This window comes from Gymnoscopelus microlampas (assembly GCF_963454915.1).
Source record: "Gymnoscopelus microlampas genome assembly, chromosome: 16".
In the NCBI taxonomy this organism is placed as follows: Eukaryota; Metazoa; Chordata; class Actinopteri; order Myctophiformes; family Myctophidae; genus Gymnoscopelus; species Gymnoscopelus microlampas.
The window spans coordinates 6,937,986-6,961,001 of NC_139953.1; the positions used below are offsets into that span (position 1 = coordinate 6,937,986).

The 23,016-nt window shown below is 40.0% G+C and overlaps 4 protein-coding genes across 5 annotated transcripts in view; 1 reads left to right on the plus strand and 3 right to left on the minus strand.

The window, feature by feature from the left end:
• Window positions 1-23,016, plus strand: part of LOC311062531 (C-C motif chemokine 4-like) — a 405,685-nt gene that overhangs the window by 145,565 nt on the left and 237,104 nt on the right. The window lies entirely within an intron of this gene.
• Window positions 71-3,061, minus strand: LOC311062722 (C-C motif chemokine 2-like). Its single transcript, XM_084081936.1, has 3 exons — window positions 2,922-3,061; window positions 2,652-2,766; window positions 71-596 (listed from the first exon to the last, which is right to left on the minus strand). The coding sequence occupies exons 1-3, from the start codon at window positions 3,004-3,006 to the stop codon at window positions 494-496; spliced, it is 303 nt and encodes a 100-aa protein (XP_083938062.1). The 5' UTR covers window positions 3,007-3,061; the 3' UTR covers window positions 71-493.
• Window positions 7,938-15,991, minus strand: LOC311062723 (C-C motif chemokine 3-like). Of its 2 annotated transcripts, none has more exons than XM_084081938.1 (3): window positions 15,926-15,991; window positions 9,965-10,079; window positions 7,938-8,917 (listed from the first exon to the last, which is right to left on the minus strand). In XM_084081938.1, exons 1-3 carry the CDS (start codon window positions 15,987-15,989, stop codon window positions 8,818-8,820), a joined length of 279 nt encoding a protein of 92 aa, XP_083938064.1. In that variant the 5' UTR covers window positions 15,990-15,991; the 3' UTR covers window positions 7,938-8,817. The 2 variants fall into 2 exon arrangements, with proteins under 2 accessions (XP_083938064.1, XP_083938063.1); XM_084081937.1 differs by lacking the exon at window positions 15,926-15,991 and adding an exon at window positions 10,234-10,367.
• Window positions 18,144-21,910, minus strand: LOC311062728 (C-C motif chemokine 4-like). The gene is made up of 3 exons (XM_084081943.1): window positions 21,761-21,910; window positions 20,783-20,897; window positions 18,144-18,960 (listed from the first exon to the last, which is right to left on the minus strand). Exons 1-3 carry the CDS (start codon window positions 21,831-21,833, stop codon window positions 18,861-18,863), a joined length of 288 nt encoding a protein of 95 aa, XP_083938069.1. The 5' UTR covers window positions 21,834-21,910; the 3' UTR covers window positions 18,144-18,860.

Here is a 23,016-nt window from a genome sequence, read left to right on the forward strand (position 1 = left end):
AGGACGGACACCTGGAGCAGGTTTCTATAGTAAGTGCGACCTACGGTCGCAACAAACATATGGATACATATGCTTATTTTATTGTTTTAGAAAACAAATTCAGCAATTGATTATCAAAATACATGTTTAGCACTGAATTCAGTGAAGCAATAAACACATTTTCACTGATAATGAAAACAAAAATGCAAAAGAAAATGCAATACCACATACAAACAAAAGGAAGACATTTTTTTTTCTTTCTGGTCTGTTTCTTAAAGTACATTATTGTCAGGAGAGAGAAGAAAACAAACAAAACTCGAGATCTGTGGAAGATTAACCACTATAGTTAACTGGGCGACCTGTTACATTTGTCATAAAGCTTGGTGTTCATCTCAAAGCATTGCGACAAAACCTGCTGGTTGTCTGAAACTTTGTTTACCAGGTGCCCTGTGTACCCCAGAACCCTCTTCTTTGGCTTGTTATCTCTGCCAAGCCGAAGGCTGGGTGACAGAGATTATGGCTGAGGTGTTGTGGTGGACTCCACATAGGTGATGACATCCTGGACCCATTGCTGAGTTGGGTCAGTACAGAATTCGCGACCACTCTTCATTGTGAAACTAGAACAGACAGAGATGGAGAGAAGAATTGTCATTATTAAAATGTTTCACTTCACATTCTATTTCGTCATTCCTTACTGGGTCACAAGACAATGCAGTTTCATTTATCATGATGGATACAGAAGTTTATTTTAGTAATATTAGCTGTGACTCTGAGAGTGTCATGTCAACTTTAGCAGTTAATAAAATGTTTTTTTAACATTGTTCAAAAGTGTGATTTGTTTCCCATGCGCACGGGCACATTTACTATGTTTCTTTGCTACTGTGTTTTTGTTGTATGATGTTTTTTTGCTGTATATGACCTGTTGTGAAGTGCACAGAGACCCCTTGGGGTGATGTTGCACTATAACTATAAATACAAATAAACTGAAACCGAAACTGTAGCTCAAATCACGATCAAATTGATATCATTTGGTTTATACTCGTGGCATCTCTCTATATACAGTACATTCCAGGAATCTCTGTACAGTGTATTGTCTGTATTACATGAGTGTCTTTCTATCTGTCTGTCTGTAAACACGATTGTCTGTCTGTCTGTCTGTCTGTCTGTCTGTCTGTCTGTCTGTCTGTCTGTGACACAGATTGTGTCATCACATTAAATCAAATTACTCCAATATAAATGCTTAATGAGAATGTATATAACTCCTGTCAAACTCCATTATATGTCCGCTAGTATTCCAGATGTCTGTACTAAATGTTTAATTGAGAAAGGTACTTTATTTCATTGTATGTGGGAGTGTCCCAAGATGCAAATATTTTGGAATGAAGTCATAAAGTGTCTGTCAGAAATCTTTAAAACTCCTTTAAGTGCTAAACTCTCTGTACTTGGAATATATCCAAATAACTTTGTACAAACAACAATTAAACCAGACTTAAAATCTTGGACTTTAGACTTCTTCAAGCCAGGAGAGTTGTTGCGCAATGCTGGAAAAACACGGATGCCCCAACATTAAGGATGTGGCACAGGGAACTGTATCGGTCTGGAAAGACTAACATATAGTTATGGGTAAGCAGAACGATTTTGTCCAGCTTTGGGAAACATACATGAATGCTATGGAGATCATTACTTAAGAGAAAAGGAAACTGAAAACCTATATTTCATATGGTAACGAAAGCGTAAACAATGTGATTTATTTATTTAATGTATTTATCATTATTATTATTTGTATTTATTTTTTTGCAAGTGCAAGGGTATATGTGTATGAATGTGTGTGATATATTGCATAAAAAAAAAAGTAAATACAAATATATATATATATATATATATATCTATATATACAATTTGAATCCTGCGCCATGTCGGTTGTCAGTATGTATGTATGTAGCCAGTGTGACGTCATATGACATCACGGTCGTGACATCACGATGAGACACGCCAGTGTGACGTAATCTCACGACAGCATGACATCACATCCTACCTATAAATAGGTAGGATGCACCAGTTCGACGGCTTCCATCCTCAACACAACCCACGCCGACGACCCTTTACACAAATAAACTGCTAACTTCATCTCCTGCGATTTCAACTATCTTTTCACATTGTACACCACTGCACACTCCCCACAGGTCTGCCATACCAGGTCTGAGTAATCACAAAGTGGGTTTTGGTCATTGGAGAGGTGATGCACGTCACCTCTTCCTGAAGTGGGTACTTTCAAAGCCTGCCATGGATTTAGGAGAGCACAAAACTCTCTCTCACACTGTGAGGTGCCTGTAAGGTGGCACTGCAAAGTGAACGATGCGTCACGCTAGACGTTCGGGCCGCGTAGCGGCCCGAACTTCTAGTATATATATATATATATATATATATATATATATATATATATATATATATATATATATATATTATTTTTTAAGTTATATTCTTTGAACATTTCTGCATGGAAAATCTTTCATTTTGGGGGACAATTGTCTACATTTTTATAAAGCAATGCATTGATATTAAAAAGAACATGTACTTTGTAATGTGTACTTTTGAATGTCGTCCTTAAATAGCATGTACTTTTGAATAATTATATATTATACTGTATGTACTAGGTAAAACCTAATACTCACATAACGCCATACTCAGGACAGCGAATGCTGGTGCGCTTGAATTTCACCACGTTGTTCTTAGGCAGGCGATGGGGGTAAAAGGAAAAGCAACAGTCACCTGGAGCAGCGGCGTTGTCTGGAAGAGAGAGACAGAGTGAGAATGAGACACAGAGACACAAAGTGGAATAGCAAGAAAAACAAAACAATACGTAAATAACAAAGACAACTTTTATCATCATTTAAAACAATGGTCTCCATCATGATTAAAACCAGTAGAGACAATTTACTTACTCTGTTGTGCCAGGACATCCAGAGTAGAGAACAGCAGCACGCATACCACTAGAATAACTGGTATCTTCTTCATCCCCATTGTCATCTTTAATATGATTGTAGTCTGTCAGTCTATACCTGTCAAGTTGTAACGATCTCTCTCTCTGTCTCATGGGTCTATATGTCTTAAGGTGGTGGTAGTGTAGGTGGGTGGATACATGTGGGGGTGGGGGGTGTCTAGACTTAAGGAAACAAACTGTGTTCACTGTTTGCACAACACATGCATGCACGCACGCACGCACGCACGCACGCACGCACGCACGCACGCACGCACGCACGCACGCACGCACGCACGCACGCACGCACGCACGCACGCACACACACACACACACACACACACACACACACACACACACACACACACACACACACACACACACTTACAAGTAAAAGTAAAAGTAGAGTGTGTGCGCACGCGCACACTCATGCACACTCATGCACACACGCATGCACACGCACGCACGCACGCACACACACGCGTGGACGAACACTCTTCTATGCGGCTCGGCCCTTAGGTGCCACGCCATACATGAAAACCCCTCTTGCCTGTGGTTAGAGGAAGCATCATGTAGGCCTTTGTGAACATGAAAAAAACATGTTTGCAGGTTTGTGTGAGTCATAATGGAAGAAAGAAACCATTGACACACACATCGATCATCATGCTACTCGTAGTAATTCCTGCAATATATGAAATTCAAATAAGAGCTCATGTTGTGCAATATCGCCTATTGTAGCGTGCGTGGGGATACCACAATAATTATCGTGACTACTAATTGAAGCCGAGGCCGAATTGGGCCAAATCGCATGGATGAGCCCTGACAGCACATGGTTGGTGCTGCTACAGACTCCAAATTTCGCACACAGATAGCTCAGACCTTTGCCTACGATCTTAGCTAGGCCTCGACCCGACCCGATATGCGGTTTTCCGGAACCAACGCGAAAGGTTCGGAATCTCCATATGCGGAGTCCTGACTACTAATTGAAGCCAATGGACGCCGAATCCAAATTGGCCCGAATCGCATGGATGAGCCCTGAAAGCACATGGTTGGTGCTACAGACTCCAAATTTCGCACACAGATAGCTCAGACCTTTGCCTACGATCTTAGCTAGGCCTCGACCCGACCCGATACACAGTTTTTCGGATCCGGCACGAAAGGTCCTTTGGTGTATTTTTTTGTCTCTGTACATTTGCACATACTGTACGTGAATTTTGTCCTCTGCATTTGCATCCTACCTATTAGGTGCTATTAATACTGTATTGTTTAGGGGTTAAAGTGTCTTAAAGAGATTGTTCACCCCCAAAATGACTTTTTTCACCCCATGGAGACTTGAATTCATGGATATTGTTTTTTGTCGCATTCCTAAGCCAATTATTTGATGACCAGTGGATCGGTAGGCAGCGGTTCCGGTAGGAGACACAAAGGAGACTCTTTGTGTCGTCTACCGGAACCGCTGCCGGTCATCAAATTATTGGCTTAGGAATGAGACAAAAACAAAAATATCTAGGAATTTAAGTCTCCGTGGGGTGACTAATCGATAGGAAAAAAAAGTCATTTTGGGGGTGAACTATCCCTTTAATGCCAGGAGCGAACCAGGTCCTTCTGATTCCGAGACAGCCTCTCTACCCATTACGCTATCCTACTGTACCAAAGTAAATTCTAAGTCTCCAACTACCCAACCCATTGCTTTGTAATTTTTATGATGTAGTAAATCCAATTAAAGTAATTAAAGTTGATTATTTATACAGTGGAGTTATGTTTTCTCTGAACAGGGAGTACAAGAGGGGTACTCTTCATGTTTACTTCAGTTTTGTCTTTGTTTAATTGAAGAACATTTGGGCACATCCAATTGTTGATTTGTTCCATGCATTTACTCAGTGTTTGTATTGGACCAGAGTCCTCTGGTGATATGGTTATGTAGATTTGTGTATCGTCTGCATATGGTAGCTTATTGTTTTCCATAATATAAGCTAGTAGGAGCATGTAGATATTGAACTGTAGGGTCCCTACCTTGCAGAACTCCGCATGTGATTTGTGTCCGCACAGATGTGTAATTAGCCATAGATATAAAATAATCTCTGTTGTCTAAATATGATTCAAACCAGTTTAGTACTGATACTGTACCAGAAAGTCCCACCCAGTTGTTCAATCTGTCACGTAATATATTGTGGTCGACTGTGTCAAAAGCAGCACGAGATCTAGTCGTACCAAGACTGAAATTTGACCACTGTCTGTATTTACGTGGATGTCATTGAAAACCTCCTCAAGGACCCCTGGGGTTCCCTGGACCCCACAAGGAGAAGCAATGGTCTAACGTGTCAGGCAGTGAGGAGGTGATATGGGACTAGACACTCGATGCACCTCATGATGAGTGTTGTGCAACAGGGCAGCAGTCATTCAGGCGACAGAGAGGAAATAAGCGGAATGGTGAGAAGTATACAGAATTCACACCTTTATACTCAATTACACAGAAAGTGGCCACACATGCGCCATTCACACGTGCGCACAAGCAAACAAAAGCTCAAGGAAAGAGTCAGGGTTGCTAACCACGGTTGCGAAGATCATAGGAAGAAGAGAGTTGTAGGCATGGTACGGCCTGAACACAAGGTACCCCTTCAGTGAGGGGGTCCGGTGGCTCTGTTACGCATTGGGGGCATTTTCCAATTCCTGGCATGGTTTGGATCCACATGTCCCTTTAGGACAAAGTTATCCTGAGTGATCATCTTTATCGATCCTACGATGAGAAATGTTTTGCAAAAAGCGTCCTCCTGGTGGCGCTATAACAGGCCCATGTGAAACATTTGGGGCAGAGATCCTGCTCTGGCGTCGAGGGAGCGTGCGTGCGCAGTTTGGCTGCGGTCCAGCCAACGGTGCCAGAGATTAGTAGCCTGGTTCCAGACCATAGACATAGCCGCGGGAAGAACCTTTTAGGTTAGGGGTGTGCACGGGCGCGGACCCCTTGCACGGGCACGGACCCCTCGATTTTTTTTCGCGGTTCTGGGCGGATTGGGTTAGTTTTTTTCCCAGTTTTTGGTTTCTTTATTTCGGTTTTAGGGTTAGGATTAGGGTTAGGTTAGAGTTATTTTATTTCATTCTTATTTTTGCCTGATTTTACCGATTTGTTATACAAAAAAAACAATTTCTTTTTTTGGATGGGGGGGCGGTAGGGGGTGCAGTACCTGGGGGGGGGGAGGGGGGGCGGCCGCACCCCCAGCACCCCTACTTCCCGCGGTACTGACCATAGACCCCGCCCACTCTCTGAGTGGACTGCCTCTCTTGGTCTGGTGTTGTAATGTGAACCTCGGATTTATTCGGTACAAAAGGTACCGTCCAATGAGAGTCGGAGGTGGGGGTGGGGATCCCTTGTGATTGGTTTAGGGAAATTCGAAACCAATTGTAATTGGTTTAGGGAAATTCTAATCCCCTTGTAATCGCCTGCACTCTAGCCAATGTCAGACTGAAGCTCCACGCAGCTTCAGTCTGACAATCAGGCTAAGAGATTAGCTGTCCACACACGGACAGGGCGACAGACACACACACGGACACACAGACACGCGGACGGACAGACAGGGTGCAAAACATAGTCTCGGCCATGCCTTTCGGCCTGGCGGAGACAATAAATAGACAGAGAGAAAAAACAAGCACAAAAAAAGAAAAAGAAGAGTCTACTAGTACCTAGAATTAAGGAAACAAAATGTGGTCAGGGTTTGTTCTGAGGACAGAAAGCTGAGAGGTGTTATATTAACACACATTGTCTGCATCCTGAATGCACTATGCTGCATAGAAGTGCACTTTATACACTTTAACTTATCATAACACTGTGTGTGTGTCCTCAATGCACTGCATGATGCATGGACGAGCACTTTATCAAATTTCTACTTATACTACACATGCTGCTTGTACATGCTGTGATGTTTCAATGTAATCGTCCTGTTACTGAGAGCCACACTCTAATTCCAGTGAATGTATTCTAAACATATACAAATGGCAATAAAGCACACACACACACACACACACACACACACACACACACACACACACACACACACACACACACACACACACACACACACACACACACACACACACACACACACACACACACACACACACACACACACACACACACACACACACACACCTGTGACTGTGCCTTTGCTGTCACAGCCTCTAGACGATACATGGGCAACTGGCGGCCCCCACCTTCACTTAAGGTTAATATGGGAATACTGATATATTATTGATTTCAGCTGTTACAATTCCAAACATGCAAACATGACCCACTTTAATTACTAGTTAGTTTAGTTAGTCTATATTAGTAGCTTAATGACTAGTATTAAAATGATATTTTCTTTTTTATGTCCAATGTATTTGTATTAGAAGTTCATAAAGTTAACATAAGTAAATAAAAACTAAATGCATTTGAATGCATTCCAATTCCAAAATAGCGAGAAAATAAATTGCCGATCTACAAGCTCAAAACACGTCGCAGTGCGACGCGTTTTGAGCTTTTAGATCTGCTATTTTTGCTATTTTTGTATTGGAATCCTGATTTTTTTTTTTCTAATATTTTTTTTTCTCGATGTGTGACATTGAGAAAAAAATAGAATACGGAGATAAGAGGTGTCTGACAGTATATGCAATATGGCCCTCTGGAGTGAGTGTGGAAATATAGTAGCCCTCTCCATCATCAAAGACTAGACTATATGGAACAGCATTCCCTCTGTATCACATCTAACCTCCATTGACTCTTTCTAAGTTCAGACTCAAAACAAAATTGTATTCACTAGTGTTTTAACCTCCTGATGTGGCTGATATTTGTCTGATTTTAGCTACAGTACCTGCTGTGGTCTGTACAGCACCTTGGTCATTGTTGGTTGTTTTTAAATGTACTTTATAAATGCATTTGACTTGACTTTTACTTACTAAACACAAACAAAAAATATGGATTGATTAGGAAGTAAACGTGCTTATTTTATTGTTTTAGAAAACAAATTCAGCAATTGAATATTAAATACATGTTTAGCACTACATTCAGTGAAGCAATAAACACAAATGCAAAGGAAAATACAAAATAACTTAAGAAAAAGGTTTATACTTTCTAATCTGTTGTTGTACATTATTGTCAGGATAGACTAGAGATAGGAAAACAAACAAAACTAGAGATTTGTGGGAGATGAACCACTAGTTATCTGGGTGACCTATTCCATTTGTCAAAAGCAAAGCTTGGTGTTCATCTCAAAGCATTGTCACTAAACCAACTGACAGTGGTGAAAAGTAACTAAGTGCATTTACTCAAGTACTGTACTTAAGTACATATTTGAGGTATTTCTACTTTACTGGAGTATTTTACATTTTCTGTACTTTTACTTCTACTCCACTACATCTCAGAGGAAAATATTGTACTTTTACTCCACTACAATTATTTGAAAACTTTAGTAACTTTGTAGATTTTGATTATTATTACAAAACATACATTAACCACTTCAGCCCTACAGTATGTACTGTAGGGATGTATGTATCTACAAGCTCACAATGCATCGCATCGCGACGCATTGTGAGCTTGTAGATCGTCTATTTTCAAAAGATTTGAAAACCTGAAATGGGACATTCTGCATAATGAGTACTTTTACTTTTGGTACTTTAAGTACATTTTGATGCCAATACTTTTGAACTTTTACTCAAGTCCATTTTGAATACCGGACTTTAACTTGTAACGGAGTATTTCTATATTGCAGTATCGAAACTTTTACTTAAGTAAAAACATTGAGTACTTTTTCCACCACTGCCAAATGGTTGTCTGGAACTCTGTTGTACCAGGTGCCCCTGTATCCCCTCAGATCCCTGGGAGGCAGAGATTATGGATTCTGTGGTCTGTTCTCCACATCGGAGATGATCTTCTGGACCCAGTCCTGAGTTGGGTCAGTACAGAATTTGCCACCCTTCTTCATTGTGAACCTAGAACAGACAGAGATAGAGAGAATATTTCCATCCTTAACCCATTCAATCCGGCAACGCATTTCTTCACACTTAGATGTCTTTGGCTATTAAAAAATAGCAGATATACAAGCTCGCCGCGCTATGAGCTTGTAGATCTGCTATTTTCTTTTTTTTATCTTGAAAATATGTGCAAATCTTGAATATATATGTTTTTCAAAGTGAACATTTTTAACTCAAATATTTGCTTCTGGGGGATTCTACAAATGTCTTCTAAATCCTAGTCTCGCGTAGCCAGACCCAACAGAAAATGAAAAACAGCGACCTCTGCTGTTTGTTATATTGTCTGGCAGAATCTGTTCTTGAGAGATTATCTAAATCCTAACAGTTTTTCATTTATTTTTTATGTTGTTATAATATCAGTGGTTCTCAAACTTTTTCATGTCAAGGACCCCCAAAATGATACGTATTTGGCCGCGGACCCCCATCTCAAAATATCTTGTTCCAGGGACCCCCCAGACGCAAAGATTTGAGTTACAAATGTTTGCTTTAAAATATATATATATTGAAAGATTTGCACAAATTTTAAAAAATTGGAGATCTACAAGCTTGTAGCGCAGCACAGAGTGCCGCGCTACGAGCTTGTAGATCTGCTATTTTTGAATAGCCAAAGAAATCTAAAATGACACAGATCCATTCCCGGTCTTAAAGGGTTAAGGCGTGTCATTTTACATTTCGTTACATCATTCCACACTGGGTCACAAGACACTGCAGTTTTATTTATCATGATGGATAGATGATTTTCGTATTATTAGCAGTCACTCTGAGTTTATAAAATGGGCAGCTCAAATCACAGACTAATTTATATAATCTGGTTTATACTCTATTTTAAAGCATGTAGCCTACTTTTGAATACTATATATTATTTGACAAGGAGTATCTATACTTTGACAAAGTACAGGGGTCTAGTCCATCAATGATAAAACCTAATATTCCCACAACTCCATCCTTAGTACACAGTGTACACTTCAGGTGTGTGTGCAATAGTAAGTATGACATAATACTCACACAATGCCAGTCTTAGCACAGTGAATGTTGGTGCGTTGGAATTTCACCACGTTGTTCTTAGGCAGGCGATTGGTGTAAAAGTGGAAGCAGCACTGACCTGGAACAGCGCCGTTGTCTGGAAGAGAAAGACAGAGTGAGAATGAGACACAGAGACACAAAGTGGAATAGCAAGAAAAACAAACAAATAAGTAAATAACAAGACAACTTTGATCGTCATTTAAAACAATGGTCTCCATCATGATTAAAACCAGTGGAGCCAATTTACTTACTCTGTTGTGCCAGGACATCCAGAGTTGAGAACAGCAGCACGCAGACCACAAGAACAACTGGTATCTTCTTCATCCCCATTGTCATCTTTAAGATGATTGTAGTCTGTCAGTCTATACCTGTCAAGTTGTAACGATCTCTCTCTCTGTCTCATGGGTCTATATGTCTTAAGGTGGTGGCAGTGTAGGTGGGTGGATACATGTGGGGGTGGGGGTGTTGTTACTAGAATTAAGGAAACAAAATGTGGTCACATGCATGTGTTTGCACAACACATGCATGCACGCACACACACACACACACACACACCCACACCCACAACCACACACCCACCCACCCACCCACCCACCCACCCACACACACACACACACACACACACACACACACACACACACACACACACACACACACACACACACACACACACACACACACACACACACACGTTAGAGGAAGCATCATATAGGCCTTTGAGAACATGAAAAAACCCTGTTTGCAGGTGTGTGTGAGTCATAATGGAAGAAAGAAACCATTGACACACACATCGATCATCATGCTACTCGTAGTAATTCCTGCAATATATGAAATTCAAATAAGAGCTCATGTTGTGCAATATCGCCTATTGTAGTGTGCGTGGGGATACCACAATAATTATTATATTCATTTGGTACTTTGGTGTATTTTTTGTCTCTGTACATTTGCACATACGTGAATTTTGTCCTCTGCATTCACCCATCCTAACTATTAGGTGCTATTAATACTGCATGGTAGCTTATTGTTTTCCATAATCTGAGCTAGTGAGAGCATGTAGATATTGAACTGTAGGGGCCCTAGAATGGATCCTTACGGAACTCTGCATGTGATTTTTGTCCGCACAGATGTGTAATTAGCGATAGATAGACATATCTCTAAGTGTGATTCAAACCAGTTTAGTACTGTACCAGAAAGTCCCACCCAGTTTTTCAATCTGTCACATAATATATTGTGTTCAACTGTGTCAAATGCAGCACTGAGATCTAGTAGTACCAAGACTGACCTTTTACCACTGTCTGTATTTAAGTGGATGTCATTGAAAACCTCCTCAAGGACCCCTGGGGGTCCCTGGACCCCACAAGGAGAAGCAGTGGGTCTAGCGTTTCAGGCAGTGAGGAGGTGATATGGGACTAGACACTTGATGCACCTCATGATGAGTGTTGTGCAACAGGGCAGCAGTCATTCAGGCGACAGAGGAAATAAGCAGAATGGTGAGAATTATACAGAATTCACACCTTACACAATTTACACAGAAAGTGGCCACACATGCGCCATTCACACGTGCGCACAAGAAAACAAAAGTTCAAGGAAAGAGCCACCGTTGCTAACCCCACACACAGACAGCTTTTGCTTTGAGGCATGCACTTTGAACATATCCATATAAGCCAATCATTCTGTTACTCTCTCTCTTTCTGCAGTCCATCCTTATAACTTTTATCATGCAACTCGCATTAAATAATGATTATGTACTTACATGTGTCTATGTGCAATGCACACACACTCTATACCTGTACTATACATACTATACATACAGGTATAGGTCCACTTGTCCCTTTAGGGGGACATGTGGTCCTTGACATGTGGTCACTTGGTCACCGCAAATCAATTCAAAGTTATATCTGTATCCTATGATGAGAAATGTTAGAGCGCCACCACCAGTGGTGTAAAGTAACTAAGTACATTTACTCAAGTACTGTACTTTAGTACACTTTTGAGAACTTTTTACTTTACTGGGGTATTTCCCATTTTCAATACTTTTTCTTCTACTCCACTAGATCTCAAGAGGAAAATATTATACTTTTACTCCACTATAATTATTTGATTACTTTGCATAAATGATTACATTATAAAACATACATTAACCATTTTAGTCCTATTTTATACCCAGGTTGAAAATAGCCTATCTACAAGCTCACAACGCGAGCGTGAGCTTATAGATCTGCTATTTTCAAACATTTCAAAACACTGGCCTTTTACTTGTAACAGAGTACTTCTACATTGTGGTATTGATACTTTTACTTACAGTAAGTTAAAAAAATGCAGTACTTTTTCCACCACTCTCCACCACCAAATGAGTGAATGTGTGTGCATTGCACTTACGTACACATGCCTAGGTACCTAGAATTAAGGAAATGAACTGCATGTGGTTCATTTTGAGAACGGAAAGCTGACAGGAGTTATATTAATACCTCTATCGTAACCCTGCTGTGCGTGCATCCTGAATGACCTGAACAGATGATTATTTGTATTATAATTGTATTATAATTATGATTATTTATTTCATCAGGCAAATTATCAATATTTGCCTGATGAACACCTAGAAGGTCGAAACGTTGCATAAATAAAAACATTTTTTTGTTATAATTATAATAAAAGATTAAAATTATGATAAAAGATGAATGATCAGATGGGGGATATCAAAAGCAGACGCACGGGTCTCAAGTGGTTGAATTAAAACCTGAATAAATGAGTGGGGTAACATAAGACATGTGCTTCCATACAGGTGGACTGCATGATACAATTACACAAACATCCTATAACACGGACAGTATAGAAATGCTGAGCAGTTGGCCTCAATTTTGGATAAACGTGAAAAAAAAAATTTGACTATGAAATGAAAGATGGTTCATTATTGGGCCACGGATGGCTGGAGCTTCAATCTCGTTCAATGACTATGATGATGATCATGCGTGAGAGTGAGAACAGCTCAGTTAATCCGACTAGGCCCAACGAATTAGAGATGGCTATATGGTAACTACACTGAATTACAGCACAGATTCTTATTTTAAAGAAAGGGAGCAGAGATGTGGTTCTGAAGGTGACAAAACAATATTTATTTGAAATTAGGCACTGAATTAAAACATTACTGGGCCAAAGGCACAGACCAATTAAAGTGTATTATTAAAAGAAGCTTATAACCAACATATAACCAACTGAAATGAACACCAGTGGCCTAAACTCAAAAAAAGCTATAAAACAGTTGCCTGTATCTTGCTCAGACAAGCGAGTGCATACACACAACGCCACAGGTAAAAAGGCCTAAAACCAGGTTTCATAGCTGAAAGTCAGGGACAGAAAACTATGTGAATCATCACAGTGCTATCAACGTGTTAGAAGACGCTCCCCACCACCATCGTCAAATCACCAAATAATGGAATATGTTTTGTTTTCCATCCTCTAAAGTTCCACAGAGTGGTACAATCTATGCCAGGGGTCTTCAACAGGGGGTCCGGGACCCCTAGGGGGTCCTCAGAGCTACTATGGGGGGTCTGCCAAATCTTTGTGTGATATTTCATTTTTTTTTTTACCTCAACCACTTGAACCCTAGCATCCCCTTTTCTGAGGAGAACTTTAGCCCAAAAAAATAGCCGATCTACAAGCTCTCAACGCCTCGCGCTGCAAGGCGTTGAGAGCTTGTAGATCGGCTATTTTTGGCAAAGAGGCTATAGGTGTAGAGGGAAAAAAGAGCAGACGAAGTAAAAATAATAATAATCTGAAACACAATTTTACAATATAGAGTAGGGGGTCCCTGCTTCATCTCTCTCTCAGCTAGGGGGTCCTTGAACTGAAAAGGTTGAAGACCCCTGATCTATGCCATGGTGTGAATGATAACGCAGCCGTTTCCTATATGTGACGGCCCTCGCCCACCCTGTCTGATGTGGCTGTTGCTGGAGCTGATGCCAGGGGTGGAGTCTGAAGGATCGTCAGGTCGATTGGGGCACACCTGGGTTTGGGTGTGTCCATAGGTTCTGAAGCTGTGCATCGATTCCTTTTCCCCACTCTCCTTTCCCCTCACAAGTTGCCTCAGTTCATGCGTCATCTCTTTGGTTTACAGTTACACCTCATCACATTCACATCGCACATACACCTCCAGCCATACATTGCTGACTAATATTCACTGATAAACTTTTATGTTGGTTTATCCTCTAATTTGTCACGTCTAGGTACATGTGTCAGCGTGCCACTGATGTTTACAAAAAAATAAATACAAATATTCATGCTTTCTAATCTGTTGTTTAAAGTACATTATTTTCAAGATAGAAGAACAACAGAAACTAGAGAAAAATGGGACATTAAAGCACTATGTAACTTTTCTCTTCTACCCCAGATTTGAACTTGGTTTCCTGCGCAAGTGCTGACATTTTGACCATTGAGATAATAGAGTCCGCCTGCCTGCTCAGGGGATACATTGAATCTTGACCTTCAGGTCAATTTTTTGGTCAGATCCTGTGTCTAGGTTAGACATGACCTTTGACACGATCTAAATGTCTCAAAAGAAGAGCAACCACCCCCATTGTATAAGTCATATTGTAATTACAGTACTCTACCATACAGAATGGACAAAATTAAATTGTATTAATTTAAAAAAGTTACAGTACATAGTGCCGCTTTAACTAGTTACCACTAGTTAACTGGGTGACAGTTAAAAAAAAAGAAAAAGTTTTAAAGCAAAGCTTGGTGTTCATCTCAAAGCACTGTCACAAAACCACCTGGTTGTCTGGAACTGCTTTGTAGCAGGTATTAGACAGCCCTGAATCCCATAGAACCCTCACATTTGGCTTGTGATCCCTGCCATGCTGAAGGCTGGTAGACAGAGACTTATGGGTTCTTTGGCCTGGCCTGCACAACTGCGATGACATTCTGGACCCAGTTCTGGGTTGGGTTGACACAGAGCTTGGCACCGTTCTTCATTGTGAACCTAGAACAGACAGAGAGATAGAGAGAAGGTTTTCATCATTAAGTTGTTTCATTCACCTCATCGGCAGGTACGTGCACACCACACGTAGACATGAAAGGGGGCTCGAGCCCCTGCCCTTTTACCCGTCGGTAAAAAGTGCCCTCTTTTTTAAAAATCCATTACCCCCAAAAAATACATTTCAACTGCCCCTAAAGGCCTAACGGTAAGGCCGACGAAAATGGCAATGGAAGTGCTGGATGCAGCTCAAAGTGAACGGGCGACAATGGCCAAAGCGGAAAAAATGTGCCGCTATCTCTGGAACCTTCCATTCCAGAGATAATGGCCAAATGTTTTGGCCATTATCTCTAAGTTACACAGTGGCGCTTTGAGTACAAATTTGAATATTGTACCTTTGACGTCACTAATAGGGCTTAAGCACTTAAGCCCTATTACAAATATAGTGGAAATAGCAATACTATTTTCACTGTTAATGATATTTTATGAAAGTTTCCTGAAAATCTTTATTTTTTTTTAAGTTGGAGGGTGTCTATATTTTAATACAGCAATGCATTGAAATTAAAAAGAAAATGTACTTTTGAATACTTAAGTATGTTTAAACGCAAGTACTCAAGTACTTTAAGTACAACGTTTGACTGAACAACTTTCACTTGTAATTGAGTCATATTTGACCGGGAGTATATTTTGTCCACAACTGGTAAAAACCTAATACTCACACAACAGCATTCTTGGCACAATAAGTGTGCGTGCGTTGGATTGTCCTCACGTTGTTCCTAGGCAGGCGATTGGGGTAAAACTTGAAGCAACACATAGCTGGACCAGAGCTGTCTGGAAGAGAGAAACAGAGTGAGAACGAGACACAGAGACACAAACGCAGGCAGTGGAATAACAAGGGATAGAAAAAATATCATCATTTTAAAAAAAATGGTCTCTGTCATGATTAAAACCAGACGAGCCAATAAACGTACTCTCTATGGCCAGGACATCCAGAGATGAGAACAGCAGCATGCAGACCACTAGAATAACTGGCATCTTCTTCATTGTCATTATTATGAATATTATAATTGAAGTCTGTCAGTCGATCCACCGGTCAAATTGTTTCTCTCTCTCTCTGTACATGGGTCTATATGTGTTAGGGTGGTAGTGTAGGTGGGTGGATACATGTGAGGGTGGGGTGGTGTGTGTGTGTGTGTGTGTGTGTGTGTGTGTGTGTGGGGGGGGGGGGGGGGGGGGGGGGGTTACTCGTCATTATTTTGCGGTGAGAACAAAGATGTATTAATACACACACTGTGTGTGCATCCTGAATGCACTTTATCGTAATCTACTCAGATATACTACTCATGCTGTAATATATTTGTTATAGGCCTATTTGTATTATATATTTTCCTTTATCCCCTCTTTCTAATCCAATAGCTCCACAATCTAATTCCAATATATGTATTCTAAATACTTATAAAGTCCATCCTCATATCTTTTATCATGCAACTCGCATTCAATAATTGTGCTCTTACATGTGTCTATGTGCAATGCACACACACAAGGTACAGCCTGAATGCTTGAGCCCTTCAGTGAGGGAAGGTGGCTTTGTTATGCAGTGGGGGTCATTTTCCAATTCCTGGCATGCATCCACATGCCTCTTTATCAGGTGGACACTTGGTCACTATAAATCAATACAAAGTCATTCTGAGTGATCATCTTTATCCTATGATGAGAAATGTTAGAGAGCACTCTGCACCACCAAATGAGTGAATGCGTGTGCATTGCACTTATATGCCTAGGTACCTAGAATTAAGGAAATGAACTGTGGTTCATTTTGAGAACGGAAAGCTGACAGGAGTTATATTAATACCTCTATCGTAACCCTATGCGTGCATCCTGAATGCACTGAGCGGATGCTTATTTGTATTATAAATATGATCAAAGATGAGTGATCAGATGGGGGATATCAAAAGCAGAGGCTTTTGATATCCCCCCAGCAAATCTGGTCTGTTGCACATAAAGTACAGTACAGAGGAGTGACAAGTTAACCTCTTAAATACTCAATACTTAGTAAACTTGATCTTTGGCTCTATACTTGGTCTGCTCTTTTTCCCTGTACACCAAATCTCTTAGCCCAAAGTAGGCGATCTACAACGTATCGGTCATTTTTGGTTGTTCTCCCCATGATAAGGTGTAAAACCTGAATAAATGAGTGGGGTAACATAAGACATGTGCTTCCATACAGGTGGACTACATGATTAACAATTAAACAAAGATCCTATAACACGGACAGTATAGAAATGCTGAGCAGTTGAACTCAATTTTAGATTAACGTGGGGAAAAAAAGACAAAATGAAATGAAAGATTGTTCATTATTGGGGCACGGGTGGCTGGAGCTTCAATCTCAAAGACATCACAGTGTTTTAATAGGAACAGTGACTTAAGAGACTTCTGCATTTCAATTACAGGAAAGACATGAGTGAATATGGTCGTAAATTGACGTCAAAAGCTCACATTCAATGATTGTGATGATGATCATGCGTGAGAATGAGAATAGCTCAGTTAATCCGACTAGGCCAATTAGAGATGGCTATGGTAACCACACTGAATTACAGCACATATTCCTATTTTAAAGAAAAGGAGCAGAGATGTGGTTCTGAAGATGACAAAACAATATCTATTTGAAATTAGGCATGAATTAAAACGTTACTGGGCCAAAGGCACAGACCAATTAAAGTTTATTATTAAAAGTAGCTTACCAACATGTACACAACTGAAATAAACACCAGTGGCCTAATCTCAAAAAGCTAAAACACAGTTGCGTACAGTATATCATGCTCAGACAAGCCAGTGCACACAAGACGGCAAAGCAGTAAAAAGAGGGCCTAAAGTCAGCTTTTATAGGGGAAAGGTAATCAGGGAACTGATTACACCTGGGCAAAGGTAATTAGGGGCAGGGTCAGAACAGGTCAGTCTCAAAGCCTTCTATTAGAGAGTTGCGCCAATGAGGGGTCAGAAACAGCGTCGGTCACGTGGTTCATGTAGCTGGAAATAGTGGAACAAGGATACAAGGAGCCGTTGACTTCAATGCATTCCATGAACTTCCGGTTTAGGGATTTGTCACTATTCGCCAATGTATGTGTATGTAGAAGACCTGGCCCGAAGAAGTGAACGGAGTTGGCGTAACTCTCTAATAGATGGCACTGGTCAGTCTGTAATGGGTTGCTGATGGGAGCGGTGTCTTCCAGGATGACAAAGCCCCCACCCACAGGACACAAGGGGTCACTGAATGGTGGGATGAGTTTGAAGATGATGTGAATCATCACAGTGCTATCAGCGTGTTAAGACAACACTGAAATAAACTAGAGAAATGGGACATTAAAGCACTATGTAACTTTCCTCTTCTAACCCAGATTTGAACTCGGTTTCCTGATGTGTGGGCTGACATTTTGACCATTGAGCTAATAGAGTCCGCCTGCTTGCTCAGGGGATACATTGAATCTTGACCTTCAGGTCAAAATGTATGTCAGATCCTGTGTCTAGGTTAGACATGACCTTTGACACCATCTAAATGTCTCAATAGAAGAGCAGGGAGACAAACTACAACCACCCCGATTGTATATGTTATATTGTGTTTACATACTCTACCATACAGAATGGACAAAATTAAATTGTATTCATTTAAAAAAGTTACAGTACATAGTGCCGCTTTAACTAGTTACCACTAGTTAACTGGGTGACATTTAAAAAAAATAATATTTTTTTTGTTTAAAGCAAAGCTTGGTGTTCAACTCAAAGCATTGTCACAAAACCACCTGGTTGTCTGGAACTGCTTTGTAGCAGGTATTAGACAGACCTGAATCCCATAGAACCCTCACATTTGGCTTGTTATCCCTGCCATGCTGAAGGCTGGGAGACAGACACTTATGGGCTCTTTGGTCTGGCCTGCACGCCTGCGATGACATCCTGGACCCAGTTCTCGGTTGGGTTGACACAGAACTTGGCACCTTTCTTCATTGTGAACCTAGAATAGACAGAGCGATAGAGAGAAGGTTTTCATCGTTACGTTTTTTTTCTTTTTACTTTCATATTGTATCTCCTATCCAACAACTAGCGTTACTATTTTAGTATGCAATAAACAATGACATAATGATTTTATAATGGGGGTGTTTTCCTAGAACAGACAGAGAGATAGAGAGATTTTCATCACTAAGTTGTTTAATTTTACATTTTTTTCATCATTCCTCACCGGATCACAACACACTGCAGTATTATTGATCATGATGGATAGATGATTTTATTAGCCGTCTCTTTTAACTCATTAACACCGGGAACACATCTGTGTGTCATTTTTAGATTTTTTTGCTATTCAAAAATAGCAGATATACAAACTTGGAGATCTGCTATTTTTTTTAAATCACGAACATTTGCGCAAATATTTGATTAGTATTTTTTGCAGACATTTGTAACTCAAAGCTTTGCTTCTGGGGGTCACTGGAACTAAATATTTTAAATTGTTTGCTTACATTTTTTTTTTATCCAATATTTGCAGAAATTATGCAAATCATAGCACTATGAGCTTGTATATCTGGTATTTTTCAATAGAAAAATAAATCTTAAAATGACACAAATTATGATTTCCTGGTCTTAAGCATGTCATCAAGCAGATGAGCTGTTTACTGCTCCATACTGTGACTATAGAAACGTCAAACGGTTAATTTAATTCAATTTCTGAATGAATGCAGGTCCAGTGGGCACCAGGTGTTTCTGAGCAACAGCGCATTTCTCTTTCCAAAATGCAAAAAAATTAAGAATAAATATATGCTTTGGAAAATGGTTGGATATAATATAAAGTATATATGATTTGAACATGCACGGTACATCATTATCAGACCTAAATGTACCCTTCAAATTGTTGTTTATCCACAAAATTACTGGATATCACAGGTTTTGCAGCAATTTGTAGGAATTGTAGAAGTATTGGGCCATAAATGTAATTAAGAGCTAATATAGCCTGCCTGCTTGCTCTGCGGATAAACAAAATCTTGACCATTAGTTCAAAATTCGAGTCAGATCCTGTGTCTAGGTGAGACATCACCCTTTGACACGATCTGAATGTCGCAATAGAAGAGCAGGGAGACAAAATACAGCCACCCCAATTGTGTAAGTTTGTATTAACATACTCTACCATACATTGGACAAAAGTACATTATATTCATTAAAACAAAGTTACACAGTGCCGCCAGTTTGAGTAAAAATATTAATATTGTACCCTTGACACCACTACATTTCTAGGAAGGGAAAAATTACATTATGAATTAAGCAACTTAAGCCCTATAGACGGATTTCCGCGCGACGTCATCACAGAGCAGAATGCGCAATCTGCGCATGCCTGGGGGTCAGTGGGGGAAAGGCGCGTTCGAAAATACAGCCCTGAGCGGCAGTGAGCGCACTGGCCAATACAAACTAATAGGCGAGTGTGCTCCGGTGCGTAATTTCCAAACGCACCCATAGGCTTCCCCCCGCAGCTGCGCGGTCATATTCCTCTCATGTTTACTAACAGGAAACCTCCCTATTACAAATATAATGAAAATAGCAATACTATTTTCACTGTTAATGATATTCTATGAACATTTCCTGAAAATCTTTTTTTTAAGTTCGGGGGTGTCTATATTTTAATACAGCAATGCATTGAAATTAAAAAGAAAATGTTTGAATACTTAAGCATGTTTAAAAGCAAGTACTCAAGTACTTTAAGTACAAAGTTTGACTTTCACTTGTAGTTGAGTCATATTTGACCGGGAGTATGTTTTGTCCACCACAACTGATAAAAACCTAATACTCACACAGCAGCATTCTTGGCACAATAAGTGTGCGTGCGTTGGAATGTCACCACTTTGTTCATAGGCAGGCGATTCGGGTAAAACTTGAAGCAGCACTCAGCTGGACCAGCGCCCGCGTCTGGAAGAGAGAAACAGAGTGAGAACGAAACATAGAGACACAAAGTGGAATAAAAAGAATAATAATAACCAGTTATGGAAAGTACATTTACTCAAGTACTGTGCTTAAGTACAATTTTTAGGTATTTTTAACTAAATGTAGTATTTCCAATGTTCAATACTTTTACTTCTACTCCACTACATCTAAGAGGCAAATATTGTACTTTTACTCCACCACAATTGAAAACTTTAGTTACTAGTTAGTTTGCAAATATAAATTATTATATGTTAAAACTTACATTAACCACTTTAGCCCTATTTTATACATAGGCTATTTGAAAATAGCCGATCTACAAGCTCACAACGCGTTGCATCGCTGCGCGTTGTGAGCTTGTAAAGCTGCTATTTTCAAGCATTTTAGTACATTTACTTTTGGTACTTTAAGTATATTTTGATGCCAATACTTTTGCACCTTTACTCAAGTAACATTTTGAACACAGGCCTTTTACTTAAAACAGAGTATCAGTATTTCTATACATTGCAGTACACAAATATGATCACAAAAAAAATTGTCATGATTAAAGGGATAGTTCACCCCCAAAATGACTTTTTTTTAGTCACCCCAAGGAGACATGAATTCATGGATTTTTTTTTGTCACATTCCTAAGCCAATAATTTGATGGCCAGCGGATCGGTAGTTAGTGGTTCCGGTAGGAGACACAAAGAGTCATCTTTGTGTCTCCTACCGCCGCTGCCTACCGGTCATCAAATCATTGGCTTAGGAATGAGACAAAAACAAAAAGAAATGGGGTGACTAATCGACAGAAAAAAAGTCCTTTTGGGGGTGAACTATCCCTTTAAAACCAGACGATCCAGTGGACTTACGCCGTTGGGCCAGGACATCCAGAGATGAGAACAGCAGCATGCAGACCACTAGAATAACTGGTGTCTTCTTCATCCTCAGTAATATTATGATTATTATTGTTGTTGTTGGTCTGTTTACGTGTCAAGTTGTAACTATCTGTTTCTCTCTCTCACATGCAGCAGGCTATATGTCTTAAGAGTGGTAGTGTAGGTGGGTGGAAACATGTGGCGTTAAGGCGTGGTGTTCAGTACAATAAAGGAAACAAACTGTGGCCAGTTTTTGTCGTGAGAACAGAGAGGCGTTAATACACGTATAGGCAGTACGCAGGGTAACAATGTGTGTGCATCCTGAATGCAATTGTTCATACGTATCTACTCAGCGACAGTATACTACTCATGCTCAGTGGTGGGAAAAAAAAAGAACTCACATGTTTTACTTAATTAAAAGTATCAATACTGCAATGTGGATATAGATCCGTTACGAGTAAAAGTCCGGAATTCAAATTTTACTTGAGTAAAAGTAAAAGTAGAAAGCACTCATTATGCAGAATGTCCCATTTCACAAGTTTTCAAATGTATAAAAATCTTTTGAAAACAGCAGATCTACAAGCTCACAATGCGACGCATTGTGAGCATTGCATTGCACTTACGTACATATGCCTGGGTACCTAGGTACCTAGAATTAAGGAAATGAACTGTGGTTCATTTTGAGAACGGAAAGCTGACAGGAGTTATATCGTAACCCTGTGCGTGCATCCTGAATGCACAGAGCAGATGAGTATTTGTATTATAAATATGATAAAATGAATGATCAGATGGGGATATCAAAAGCAGAGGCATGCCCCCCCCCCCCCCCCTGCACATAAAGTACAGAACAGACGAGTGACAAGTTACAGTAAGCCACTTACTGTAAATACTCAATACTTTGTAAACTTGACCTTTGGCTCTATATTTGGTCTGTTCTGTATAGACATGCTGAGCAGTTGGCCTAAATTTTGGACTTCTGCATTTCAATTACAGGAAATATATTTGTGAATATGGTCGTAAATTGTCGTCAAAAGCTCACATTCAATGACTGTGATGATGGGCATGCGTGAGAGTGAGAACAGCTCAGTTAATCCGACTACGCCGAACGAATTAGAGAGGGCTATGGTAACTACACTAAATTACTGCAAAGATTCTTATTTTAAAGAAATGGAGCAGAGATGTGGTTCTGAAGATGACAAAACAATATTTATTTGCAATTAGGCACCGAATTAAAACATTACTGGACCAAA

What these genes read in the sequence shown, in the direction of transcription:
- LOC311062723 (XM_084081937.1), bottom strand. Translation starts at nt 10,318, where the DNA reads ATGACAATGGGGATGAAGAAGATACCAGTTGTTCTTGTGGTCTGCGTG. An exon ending in GGATGTCCTGGCACAACAGA is followed by an intron (nt 10,080 to 10,233) that starts GTAAGTAAATTG and finishes TTTCTCTTCCAG; the next exon opens with ACAACGGCGCTGTTCCAGGT. An exon ending in TGTGCTAAGACTGGCATTGT is followed by an intron (nt 8,918 to 9,964) that starts GTGAGTATTATG and finishes TGTCTGTTCTAG; the next exon opens with GTTCACAATGAAGAAGGGTG.
- LOC311062722 (XM_084081936.1), bottom strand. Translation starts at nt 3,006, where the DNA reads ATGACAATGGGGATGAAGAAGATACCAGTTATTCTAGTGGTATGCGTG. An exon ending in GGATGTCCTGGCACAACAGA is followed by an intron (nt 2,767 to 2,921) that starts GTAAGTAAATTG and finishes TCTCTCTTCCAG; the next exon opens with ACAACGCCGCTGCTCCAGGT. An exon ending in TGTCCTGAGTATGGCGTTAT is followed by an intron (nt 597 to 2,651) that starts GTGAGTATTAGG and finishes TGTCTGTTCTAG; the next exon opens with TTTCACAATGAAGAGTGGTC.
- LOC311062728 (XM_084081943.1), bottom strand. Translation starts at nt 21,833, where the DNA reads ATGAAGAAGACACCAGTTATTCTAGTGGTCTGCATGCTGCTGTTCTCA. An exon ending in GGATGTCCTGGCCCAACGGC is followed by an intron (nt 20,898 to 21,760) that starts GTAAGTCCACTG and finishes TCTCTCTTCCAG; the next exon opens with ACGCGGGCGCTGGTCCAGCT. An exon ending in TGTGCCAAGAATGCTGCTGT is followed by an intron (nt 18,961 to 20,782) that starts GTGAGTATTAGG and finishes TGTCTATTCTAG; the next exon opens with GTTCACAATGAAGAAAGGTG.